At 61.1% G+C, this 11994-nt stretch overlaps 1 protein-coding gene across 1 annotated transcript; it reads left to right on the top strand.

Moving 5' to 3' along the window:
* The first annotated feature begins 732 nt into the window (after positions 1-732).
* Positions 733-11994, top strand: TADA3 (transcriptional adaptor 3). Its single transcript, XM_045025180.1, has 8 exons — positions 733-1203; positions 2195-2445; positions 2764-2869; positions 5208-5349; positions 5716-5819; positions 5917-6026; positions 8203-8388; positions 8458-11994. The coding sequence occupies exons 1-8, from the start codon at positions 997-999 to the stop codon at positions 8648-8650; spliced, it is 1299 nt and encodes a 432-aa protein (XP_044881115.1). The 5' UTR covers positions 733-996; the 3' UTR covers positions 8651-11994.

Raw genomic sequence — 11994 nt, 5'->3', positions numbered from 1 at the left:
ACCTGCAGCCCGCGCGCGGGGAGCGCTCCTGCGCCGCGGCCCTACTGTGAGCGCCGGGGCTCCTCTCTCCCCCCCATCCCACACTTGGTACATTCCGGCCGCTGCTTCCATATTAGGGAACGGAGAGTGAGATTCTCCAGCCAATGGGGCGGGGCCTCTGGGTGGCGCCCAGCCAATGGGGATCGGGTATGGCCACCTTGGGCTACGGGGGCTGGAAGGGCCGAGAGTGGCGTTGAGCCGCCGGAAGTGCTGCAGGGACCCCCCCCCCTCCCGGCGTGTCAGTGGTAGCGGCCGCCCCGCCGAGCGGCGCCGTCTGCTTGGGCCCGCGATCGCCGGGGGCGCGGCCTGAGGCCTCCGCAGCAGGGACCGGCCGCCCGGAAGCGCCGCCTGGTCCCGCCCCCCCGAGCGCGGCGCCCCCAAACCCCACTTCCCCCCCCGCGTGCCGCCCCCCGAGCGCGGCGCCCCCAAACCCCAGTTCCCCCCCGCGTCCAGACCCCCCGAGCGCTGCGCCCCCACACCCCACTTCCCCCCCGCGTCCTGACCCCCCGAGCGCGGCGCCCCCCGCGTGCCGCCCCCCCGAGCGCGGCGCCCCCAAACCCCAGTTCCCCCCGCGTCCTGACCCCCCGAGCGCGGCGCCCCCAAACCCCAGTTCCCCCCCGCGTGCTGACCCCCCGAGCGCTGCGCCCCCAAACCCCACTTCCCCCCCGCGTCCTGACCCCCCAGCCTGGTGCTCCTGTATCCCGGCACCCCCAAACCCCAGCGCTCCCTGTGTCCCGCACCCCCCACCCAGCCTAGTGCCCCCGCATCCTGCACCCCCCTCCCAGCCCGGTGTCCCCGTATTCTGGCACCTCCAAACCCCAGCGACCCCTGTGTCCTGCACACACCCCCAGCCCGGCACCCTTGCACCCATATCCCAGAGCTCCTGTATCCCCCTGGCCCCCTGTATCCCGGCACCCCCCGCATATCCCGGCGCCCCCAAACCCCGGCGGCTGGGCGATGAGCGAGCTTAAGGACTGCCCGCTGCAGTTCCACGACTTCAAGTCGGTGGATCACCTGAAAGTCTGCCCGCGCTACACTGCTGTGCTGGCCCGCTCCGAGGACGATGGCATTGGCATCGAGGAGCTCGACACGCTGCAGCTGGAGCTGGAGACGCTGCTGTCCTCGGCCAGCCGCAGGCTGCGGGTGCTGGAGGCAGAGACGCAGGTCGGACTCCCTAATTCCTCGGGGCGGCCTGGGGTACCCGGATGATGGGCATGGGGAGGCCAGGCCACCCAGGGTCACGGCTCAGCGGCAGCTGGAGTCCATCGGTCTTGGTTGCACGGCCCTTTGCCAGGGACCCTTTGGGCCCAGGAGGGAAGTCTCTTCTATGTCCGATGGAAGAGGTACCCCATATCTGCAAAGCTCCCCCCACTTCACACACAGCCCATTTGGGGTCTGCCAATCCATGGTGCCCATGCCAAGAGCTGCTTGGTGGCAGTGCTGACCCAGCGGCAGTGGGGTAGAACCTGCGGGCTTCAAACAAGTCAGCAATGAAATGGTTAACCTGGTGGGGTTTGATGACTTGTCATTACTCTTCAGAGTGAACACCATACTAGAGTCCCAAGTAATGGCACAAGTTATTGAGGTGGCTGGGCGATGGTTAATGGCCAGGGCCCTGTGCTATGCTGGAGGTCAGACTGCAAGATCTAATGGCCCCATCTGGTCTAAAAGGCCAAGAACGTTTGCCTTTCGGTAACAACTCCAGCTGGGTCACTGCTTGTTGCTCTGTGGGTTGGTTCTGACCAGGAGGCCTGTTGGCTTGTTTTCTCTGTGCCTGGAATTGCTCCGTATAGTGGCTAGCCCCTGTTTTGTTCAACGTGCCATCTTCCCATTGCTGGTTCTTCCCTCCTATGGCAGAAAATGCCGCAGCACAGCCCTGCTTGCTACCAGCCTTGCGAATCTGTCCAGCCTTTTTTCCCTTCCTTCCCTCTCTGGAGGTTGTGCCTCAGTGCTCCCTGCGAGCTGCAGAGGGATGCCAGCTGCCAGGGAGAACAGGGCCTGAGGGGAAAGGCAGCATGATGGTTGCTAGGGAAAAGGGGAGGGCAGACTCGGCTCACCGAGGGCAAGGGTCCTGGGTGGAACTAGACCCTTCCCCTTCCAGTTCTGGGTGCAGACAGCTGTCTGTCTGGTGTGACACAGGGCCACTCTCTTTCAGATTTTGACAGACTGGCAGGACAAGAAGGGGGACAGGCGGTTCCTGAAGCTGGGCAAAGAGCATGAACTGGGCACCCCAGTTAAACATGGAAAGCCCAAGAAGCAGAAACTAGAGGGGAAGGGGGGTCACGGCACAGGGCCTGGCCCTGGGCGGCCTAAATCCAAGAACCTCCAGCCCAAGATTCAAGAATATGAGTTTCCAGACGACCCAGTTGACATGCCTCGGATCCCCAAAAACGATGCCCCGAACAGGTATGGGGTGTGTGTGTGAAGGGACACTGGGAGAGTGGGGTGGAGACAGCTGGGGCAATGAGCAAAGGGACACTGAGGGGTTCCCAAGGAAAACACTCATTTCCCTGATGCTCTGGGTCAAAACCACCAGCTGCAAAGCTGAATTGGAGCTTGGATGGTGTGAGAGTGAAGTTTGGTCTGGCACTGAACCATCCTAGGGCCCAGAATCCATCTCCTGGGTAGAGGAGGAGCCACAGCTCAAGTCAGCAGCCCAGTTCCTGGCTTGGGGTGGCCACCTGCCCCCTTCCCTCTGAGTGCCTGCTTTGCTCTGCCCTGCAGGTTCTGGGCCTCCGTGGAGCCCTACTGTGCTGACCTCACCAGTGAGGAGGTGCGAACCCTGGAGGAGCTGCTCAAACCCCCGGAGGATGAGGCTGAGCACTACAAGGTAGCCCCCCCTCCCAGCCCCATGGTATCCTCCTGCTGTCTGGAGTCTGCAGTCCTGTGCCTCGCGGTGGGTGCCGACTCCACTGGGGCAAGGCAGGCAGCAAAGGCCTGTGTTTGTGGGCTGTGTCCTCCCCTCTGATTCCGGACAGTGCCACGGGGCCATGAGAGAGGCCGTGGCTACCTCTTGTCTGTGCTGGGGCAATGCAGGCTGGGTAGGACCAAGCTGAGCTGGAGGCTGTACTCCCATAGGGCCCGTGCTGCTTTGCCCCCGTTCTTGGCAGCAGAGCGGGCCTGGGCTCTCCATGGAATACAGCAACCATTTCAGTTTCATTTCCAGGGCACTAAGTGGCTCAGGCCCTGGGTATCTGAAAGCTCGTCCCCTGCTCCAGTACTTGGGCCTCCCTCTGCTTTTCAGACACAATCAAACTGTCTGCTGCAAAGGGGCAGGAGACAGCAGCTTTCTCACAGGCCGGCCCCACACCGTGGCACTTGCAGCTGTAGGATCTGAATGAGTCTAGACCTCTGCATGCTGCGGGCCACGCCCAAAGCTCCTTCCTGTGCTGTGCCAGGCTCTGGCCCAGCAGGTGGCTTTCAGTGAGAAACCCCCGTTCCCCAGTGGAGGGGAAGGGCAGGGACAGTTCTTAGTCCGTGAGCGCTCAGATCTGGGCCGAAATACCTGCTTTAAGAGTGTTCCAAAGAGTGCCTGTCCCAAACACCGAACAATCCCCCTGTTCATTCAGATAGACACACGCTGGTCCCGCTGCTTCAGGCAGGAGATCGGTGGGACACTAACCCAATTGCTGTTCAGAGTTGGGGTGGGACAGGGCTGCAGAGAGGAGTAGGAAAATCCAGACCTTAGCGAAAAGCAGAAGTCTTCTGGCTCAGCTGCCCCAAGTGACCCTGACTGGTACTCACCCACTGCCCTCCCAGCACACCCTGCGAGAGCCCCAGGGCACCAGCCCAGCCACCCCTCTGCCCACGTGACCCTGGCCGGTGCTCACCCACTGCCCTCCCAGCACACCCTGCGAGAGCGCCCGGGCACCAGCCCAGCTGCCCCTCTGCCCACGTGACACTGACCGGTGCTCACCCGCTGCCCTCCCAGCCCACCCAGCGAGAGCGCCCGGGCACCGGCCCAGCCACCCCTCTGCCCACGTGACACTGACCGGTGCTCACCCGCTGCCCTCCCAGCCCACCCAGCGAGAGCGCCCAAGCACTGGCCCAGCCACCCCTCTGCCTACGTATGGCGTGCAGGAGTGACAAATGGAGTCCATGACGCTCCTTGTGTAGTGTAGGCTGCAGCTGGTACCTGGGTCTGCTTGTGCCCGTCAAGCCAGTGACCTCAGCGTGTGCTGTGCTGGGACCTGCAGGGCCGGTGCAACCATTTAGGCGACCTAGGTAGTTGCCTAGGGCACTAGGATTTGGGGGGCGCCATTTTCTTCGGCAGTGACCGCGGCGGCCGGATCTTCGGCCGCCCCGGTTGCCGCCGGCATTTAGGTGGGGGGAGCGTGGGGAGGGCCCCCTGCAGCAAGTAAGGGGGGGAGCGGCACACAGGGGAACTCCCCATCCCAGCTCACCCCTGCCCCGCCTCCTCCCCGAGCACACCGTGGCTGCTTCACTTCTCCCGCCTCCCAGGCTTGCGGCACCTAAGCTGATTGGCACCGCAAGCCTGGGAGGTGGGAGAAGTGAAGCAGCGACGGCGGCGTGCTCGGGGAGGAGGCAGAGCAGGGGTGAGCTGGGGCGGGGAGCTGCTGCGGGGGAGGGCGGGGCTCAGGGCGGGGGCTCGGGGACGGGGGAGGGCGCAAGGTGGAAGTTTCACCTAGGGCGCGAAACATCTTTGCACCGGCCCTGGGGACCTGACCTGCAAGGGACGCTGCCCATGCAGGCTTTGCATCTGACTGGGATCCGTCACACCTGAGCTTCCCAGAGCTGAGGTCAAGGGGGAGTTCTCCTTTCTTGTGTGCAAGTGCCAGCCTCTGGCAGAGTCCCCTGCAGCTCCTCCTGTCTGTGCGGTAATTGGGCCCAGGGAGAGCTCCGAGCCCGGCCCACTGCCCCGGCCTTGTCAGGGCAGGAGCTGGGACTGCCATCCTGTGCCCTTCCTCAGGCAGGAATTCTGGAACTCTTGGCATGTGCCCAAGGAGTGGCCCTTGTAGGACATGCATCAGCTCTCTGCAGAGACTCCCAGCAGGGCTTGCCCACAGCCAGCTGGCACTGTGAAGTGCCCGGCACTGCTGATCAGTGTGGGGTGCAGAGGGGGGCAGAAGGCCATGCTCTGCCATGTCTCTGGTGGAAGAGGGGCTGCAGGACTCTGAGCCCAGCTCCCTGAGCTCCTGCTCTTGTAGATCCCACCCCTGGGGAAGCATTACTCTCAGCGCTGGGCCCAGGAGGATCTGCTGGAGGAGCAGAAGGATGGTGCCCGGGCAGCAGCTGCTGCTGACAAGAAGAAAGGCATTCTGGGACCGTTAACAGAGCTGGACACAAAAGGTGCCTCTACTCCCCGCCCCCGGGCAGCACCACCATGGAGGGACTGGATGACATGTATTTGGGGGGGCGGAGGTTGTCCATGCCCAGCACTGAGGGTTGTGTGGGGGGGAGGGAGGGGGGAGCTGTGCTTTGTCCACGCCTAGTGCCGAGGGATTGGTGTGGGGGTAGGGGTGTGTTCCAGGCTCGCCCATGTGGCTGGAGAGTCCCAGGCCCTGGTGCAGGAGGGTGGGGGACATGCCAGCCTTGCCTGGGGCAGCTGGGGAGTCCCAGAGTGGAGGCTGCTAGGCCCTGTTCTGCTGCAGCTGCCGCTCTGCTCACTGCACCCTTCCCGCTCTGCTCACTGCTTCCTTCTCGCCTGCCTCCCAGATGTGGACGCCCTGCTGAAGAAGTCGGAGTCCCAGCAGGAGCAGCCTGAGGACGGCTGCCCGTTTGGGCCCTTGACGCAGCGCCTCCTGCAGGCACTTGTCGAGGTGAGTGAGGCTCCGGGGCGAGCTCGGCTGCCAGATCCCATGGGGCGTGGGTCCCAGCAGCTTGGAACTCATCCTCCCTCTCCACCCCTGCTGCTAGGAGAACATCATCTCGCCCATCGAGGACTCCCCGATCCCAGAGCTGGCGGGCAAAGACTCGGGAGCTGACGGTGCCGGTACTTCGCCCCGCAGCCAGAACAAACCCTTCAGGTGAGCAGCCCCATGTGGCCAGCCAGGGGGGCTGGCGGCCTGGCCAAGAAGCTCTTCTTGTGCCCGGGAAACTCCTCCTGGGCTTCTGGAAGAGCCTGGTCTGAATGTGCTGAAGTGCCCCTCAGGCCTGGGGTGGGTGCACCGGGGCTGTAAGGGAAGAACTTACGAGCTGCCAGACTGGGTCAGACCAAAGGTCCATCCAGCCCAGTGTCCTGTCTGCCGACAGTGGCCCATGCCAGGTGCCCCGGAGGGAATGAACAGAACAGGGAATCGTCAAGTGATCCATCCCCTGTCGCCCACTCCCAGCTTCAGGCAAACAGAAGCCAGGGGCACCATCCCTGCCCATCCTGGCTAATAGCCATTGATGGACCTGTCCTCCATGAACTTCTCTAGTTCTTTTTTGAACCCTGTTATAGTCTTGGCCTTCACAACATCCCCTGGCAAAGAGTTCCACAGACTGACTGTGCGTTGTGTGAAGAAATACTTCCTTTTGTTTGTTTTAAACCCGCTGCCTATTAATTTCATTGGGTGACCCCTGGTTCTTGTTATTTACTCCTTCTGATAACACACTTCACTGTTCACTTTCTCCACACCAGTCATGATTTTATAGACCTCTATCATATCCCCCCTTAGTCGCCTCTTTTCCAAGCTGAAAAGTCCCACTGTTATTAATCTCTCCTCATACGGAAGCCATTCCATACCCCTAATCATTTTTGTTGCACTTTTAGGTAATAAGGTAATAACTGGAGATATACCAATCTCCTAGAACTGGAAGGGACCTTGAAAGGTCATCGAGTCCAGCCCCCTGCCTTCACTAGCAGGACCAATTTTTGCCCCAGATCCCTAAGTGGCCTCCTCAAGGATTGAACTCACAACCCTGGGTTTAACAGGCCAATGCTCAAACCACTGAGCTATCCCTCCGCCCCCAATTACCTTTTTATTACCCTAATCATTTTTGTTGCACTTTTCTAAACCTTTTCCAATTCCAATATATCTTTTTTGAGATGGGGTGACCACATCTGCACGCAGTATTCAAGATGTGGGCGGACCAGGGATTTATATAGAGGCAATACAATATTTTCTGTCTCGTCGATCCCTTTCTTAATTTTATTTATTTAGCGTGTGCATAGTTGTCTAGCCAGTCCCAACATTCTGTTCGCTTTCTTGGTTGCCACTGCACACTGAGTGGATGTTTTCAGAGAACTATCCACAGTGACGCCAAGATCTCTCTCTCGAATGGTAACAGATAATTTAGACCCCATTGTTTTATATGGATAGTTGGGATTATGTTTTCCAATGTGCATTACTTAGTATTTATCAACATTGAATTTCATCTGCCATTTTGTTGTCCAGTCACCCAGTTTTGCGAGAGCCCTTTGTATCTCTTCGCAGTCTGCCTGGGACTTAACTATCCTGAGTAGTTTTGTATTAGCTGCACACTTTGCCACCTTGCTGTTTACCCCTTTTTCCAGATCATTTCTGAGTATGTTGACTAGGACTGGCCCAGTACAGAGCCCTGGGGGACACCACTATTTACCTCTCTCCATTCTGAAAACGGACCATTTATTCCTACCCTTTGTTTCCTGTCTTTTAGCCTGTTACCAATCCATGAGAGGATCTTCCCTCTTATCCCATGACTCCTTACTTTGCTTAAGAGCCTTTGGTGAAGGACCTTGTCAAAGGCTTTCTGACAATCTAAGTGTATTGTATCCACTGGATCCCCCTTGTCCACATGCTCGCTGACCCCTCAGAATTGTAGTAGAAGCAGAGAAAGAAACCTCTCTTCTCGTGTCTAGAGGCGTTGAGGAATTGCTCAGGGAGAAGCTCAAGGGTTAGAGAGCCTGGTGTGTTCAGCACCTGAGCAGAACTCTCCTGTCCCCTCTGAGATCCAGCGCACTAGAGCCCAGGCTCTCCTGTGCCTAGCAGGCAGCACCAGAGGAAAGGGAGAGGAATGGGCTCGTGCTCTTGCTGAGTTGGACTTGGAAGCAGCCAGCCTGTGGGTGAGATCTGGGCAGGGAGCCTGGTTAGTTCTCACTGCCTCCTTTGTGGAGTGAGGGCCAGTCCTGCCTGCCCCTTGGCGGAGGGGAGGGCAGGAGCCGGCAGGCTGTGCTGCTGCAGTAGCCGGGATACTGGGCTGCCGGGGGCTCACAGCAGCTCTCTTCTCTGCCCTTTGCAGCGTCCCCCACACCAAATCCCTGGAGGGGCGGCTCAAAGAGGAGCTGATTGCCCAAGGCCTGCTGGAGTCGGAAGACCGCCCCCCTGAGGACTCGGAGGACGAGGTCCTGGTGGAGCTGCGCAAGAGGCAGGCCGAGCTCAAGGCGCTCAGCGCTCACAACCGGGCCAAGAAGCAGGAGCTGCTCAGGTGGGTGTGGGGCCGGGGGGGCTGGCGGGGGGGCTAGGCTGTGGCTGACGGCTCTGCCTCTCTCCCCAGGCTGGCCAAGGACGAGCTGCACAGGCAGGTTCTGCGGCAGCGGGTGCGCATGGCTGACAATGAGGTCATGGATGCCTTCCGCAAGATCATGGCGGCACGCCAGAAGAAGCGCACGCCCACCAAGAAGGAGAAGGACCAGGCCTGGAAGACCCTGAAGGAGCGTGAGAGCATCCTCAAGCTCCTGGATGGCTAATGGGGAAGTGCCACACCCTGCCCTGTCTCTCCAGACTAGCTGCCCAGCTGAGCTCCCGCTGCCTTGCTGGGGACAGGGAGGCTCCCACCCTGGGCCTTAGCAGTGACTTCCCCGTCCCTGTCTCAGTGGGGCTGGGCACAGGCTCAGCTCTGCCTTGGGCCAGTCTGGAGGGGTTGCCAGGCCCTGGGGAGGCAGAGCCCCCATGCGTGTCTCTGCCTGTGGCTCTGCACCTGGTAGCACCTCCCTGAGCAGCTCTCCGTACTCCCCCTTCTCCCTGGGGTGCTCAGCTTCTCTGCATCTCCCTTCCCTACTATGCTGTGCAAGGGGCGCTCGCCCTTCCCAGCTGCCGGTGGGAGCAGGTGGTGGGGTGGGTGTTGCGCAGGGCTGGGGCAGGGCCAAGGGCCCTTCTAGGCCTGTTCTTCGGACCCCCGCTGCAGCCAAGGGCAGGAGAGGGCTCCCTCACCCGTCTGCCTGTAGGCAGCACCCTTTCCTTTCTGGCCCATCTGGCCGTTGATCCAGAGCCCGTATCTGGCTGCAGGAAAGAGCCACCCATCATCCCCGGGACCGCACAAGCACAGCTGCCTGTCTGGAAGGATCACTGGTCCCTAGAGGGCAGTTCCTGCTGCCTCCCTCCTGGTCCCATGGGCAAGGGCAGGGGCTGACCAGCCCTGCTAGCGTAGCCCCAGCCTCCAAGGGGCCGAGCTCCCCTGTGCTGGGGAACACAGCATGAAGCCAAGCAGGGAGGCGCTGCCTGGAGAAACCGGCGGCTGGCTTCACCCGTGGTTGGGTGCCCCCCGCAGTGCCCAGTTGTGAGCAGCAGAGGGTGCTGTGGCCCTGGGAACTGCCGCTCCTGCAGCCAGCTGGGCCCTGCTGTTATTCTTGGAAAGCCGTGACAGCCATGACATCAGCCGTGCTGCAGCGGGGGGGGGCTGGAGCAGCTGCAGCCCCCGGTCTCACTGCCTGGGTGGGGAGACACAGACCTGCTGGACAGTGCATCTCCGTTCCACTTCCAGCTCAGTCCCCAGGTGCGGAGAGAGCTGCCAAAGCAGGGGCCTGTAGCCGTGCCCCTGTCCCCCCACCCTGGGCGGGGGGCTGGCCCCTGGGGGAGCGGGGCTAGAAGGCTCTATGGCTGGGGGCTGTCCAGCCCCTCGCTTTGCCTCAGGCCGGTGCAGCAGTGGGGTCAGAGCATGCCCCTGCTGTGCAGGTTACGCCAGGGCAGGTCTGGCAGTGCTGGGTGGGCAGGAAGGTGGTAGCAAATGGAGGGGCAGGGGCTGGATCTCTGCCTCTGTCCAGCCAGTGACTAGCCCCTGGGTGGGGGTGGGCAGCAGGGCCCGCTCCAGGGGCAAGCTCAGCCAGGCCATTTGCCCTGCAGCAGGGAGGGCCCCACTCCACCTGGGGGCCTCTGGGGCCTGTGCGCCCCCTGCAGTCCTGCACTCAGCTGCAGAGGTGCCCTGTGTGAGGCTTGCCTCTCGGGGGGAGGCACAGGCCGTGCCTGGCTGGGAGAGCACCTTAGCCCTGGCTTGTGGAGCTCCTGGCTGTAGGAGCCAGCCCCATGGGAGGGCAGGGACACCATGGCTAGGGCTGTGCCACTGGGCAGAACCCAGAGAGATTGAGCTGGGGCCTCTGCTTAGGGGGAGCGGCCTCGTTGCTGCTGAGATTTGAGGCTTGGGGGCGTCTCAGCACCGAGGGGTGCCACCGGCTGCTGCAGGGCGGAGTGGTGCTGAGCCTGACCCCTAGGCAGGGCTCTACCTGTGAATGACAGCTTCTTAGCTGGTGGGGGAGGGGAGCCAGGTGCTGTGACCAGGGAGGGGGGATTGAGGTGCCCAGCACCACTGCCCGTGGGTGAGTGCTCTCTGCACAGGCCCTGCCAGGGGCTGGGGGGCAGGAGAGCTAAGCCCCTCCAAACCTAGCGGGAGCCCGCGGGGCGGGGCAGGGGAAAGCTGCTACTTGGCTTGGGGTGGGGGTGGGGGGAGGCGGAGTCCTAGCACCAGCCGCCTTCTGGGCTTCCCCAATGCAGCTGTCTGCCCCTGGCCTCCCCCAGCTGAGGGTGCACAGGATGGAACCCATCTGGTTCCAGCTAGAGAAACCTTTGTTTTCTCTCCAGCCGTTTCTTCACTCACCTCCCTGTTCGCTGGGAGGCTGTGGGGCAGGTTGGGGCTGGTCCTTGGGCCCACTGGTCTGGGGGGTGGCCAGAGGGCCCTTGCACCACTTTCTCTGAAAGCTTGAATGGTTGTATCAGGGCATGGGTGTGGGAGCGGATGAGGTGCCATGGTGCCAGCAGCTCTGGGAGTCCCCTGTTGTTAGTGGCTAAAACCGGAGCAAACCCCCGGCTGATGCTAAGGCAGGAAGGTTTCCTTGTCATTCTGGCTAGGGCGGGAAGTGTGCAAGCTGAAGTGCTGGGACTGGACCGACTAGCTGAAGGGGAACCCTGCAAAGCACTGTTGGGGGCACTAGGCTGCTGGAATTCTGTGAGCAGCTCAATCATGGAGTGGGACTTCCAGAGGGCCCCAGAAACCCCGGCCTAAGATAGCCAGCATGGCAAAGGTGAGGAAGGCCTGAGGCCATGAGCACGGCCCAGCTGTGGCTACGTGGAGATGCCTGCGTGGCTCACGGACTTTTCTACGCCTGCCTCGCTTCCCACACCCTCTTCCCAAGAGAACAATTGTAGAGTTGGAAAGTTCCTGGCCCAGGGTTGGGTCCGAGGCTGGGTGTTTAGTGTATTTATTAGTGAGCGAGAAATGTGGCCACTGTTGCAGATGACACCAAATTATTTAAATGAAGATGGTGAAGACTGAGAGGAGCCTACGGGGGTCTGACCCAGCGAGGAGACCAGGCGACCCACTGGCAGATGCCGTTCAGTGCTGACAGACAAATGGACATTGGAAGGAATAAGGCAACCTGCTCACTCACTGTACAGGGCTCTAAATGAACTGTAATGACCCAGGAAAAAGGCCTGGGGGTTCTTGTGCTGGGTCAATGGAAGCTCTGCTCCATGTGCAGCAGCAGGAACAAGCAAATAAAAAGTTGAGATGCACAAGGATGAAAAAGCCTCCTCTGGGATGCTGTGCTCAGTGCTAGTCCCCCCATCTCAGCCAGGACATAGCTGGAATCAAGGGGCTCGGGCAGAGGCAGAGAGACTCATCTGGGGCTGGAAAGCCCCCAGGCAGAGAGACTGAGAAGCTTGGGCCTGTCTCCATTAGAGAAGAGCCAAGAGGGGAGCTGATAAAGGGGCCTGGACAATGAATGGGCTAGAAAAACTGCTGTTCTCCCTCTGTCCTGGCAGGAGAACCGGGGGCGTTTCAGGAGCACGTTTAACATGGGGGGGGGGGGAGACCTTTTAGTCA

This window comes from Mauremys mutica, chromosome 7 (assembly GCF_020497125.1).
Source record: "Mauremys mutica isolate MM-2020 ecotype Southern chromosome 7, ASM2049712v1, whole genome shotgun sequence".
In the NCBI taxonomy this organism is placed as follows: domain Eukaryota; kingdom Metazoa; phylum Chordata; order Testudines; family Geoemydidae; genus Mauremys; species Mauremys mutica.
The sequence above is the reverse complement of the archived record's forward strand: the minus strand, read 5'-3'. Positions and strand labels throughout refer to the sequence as shown.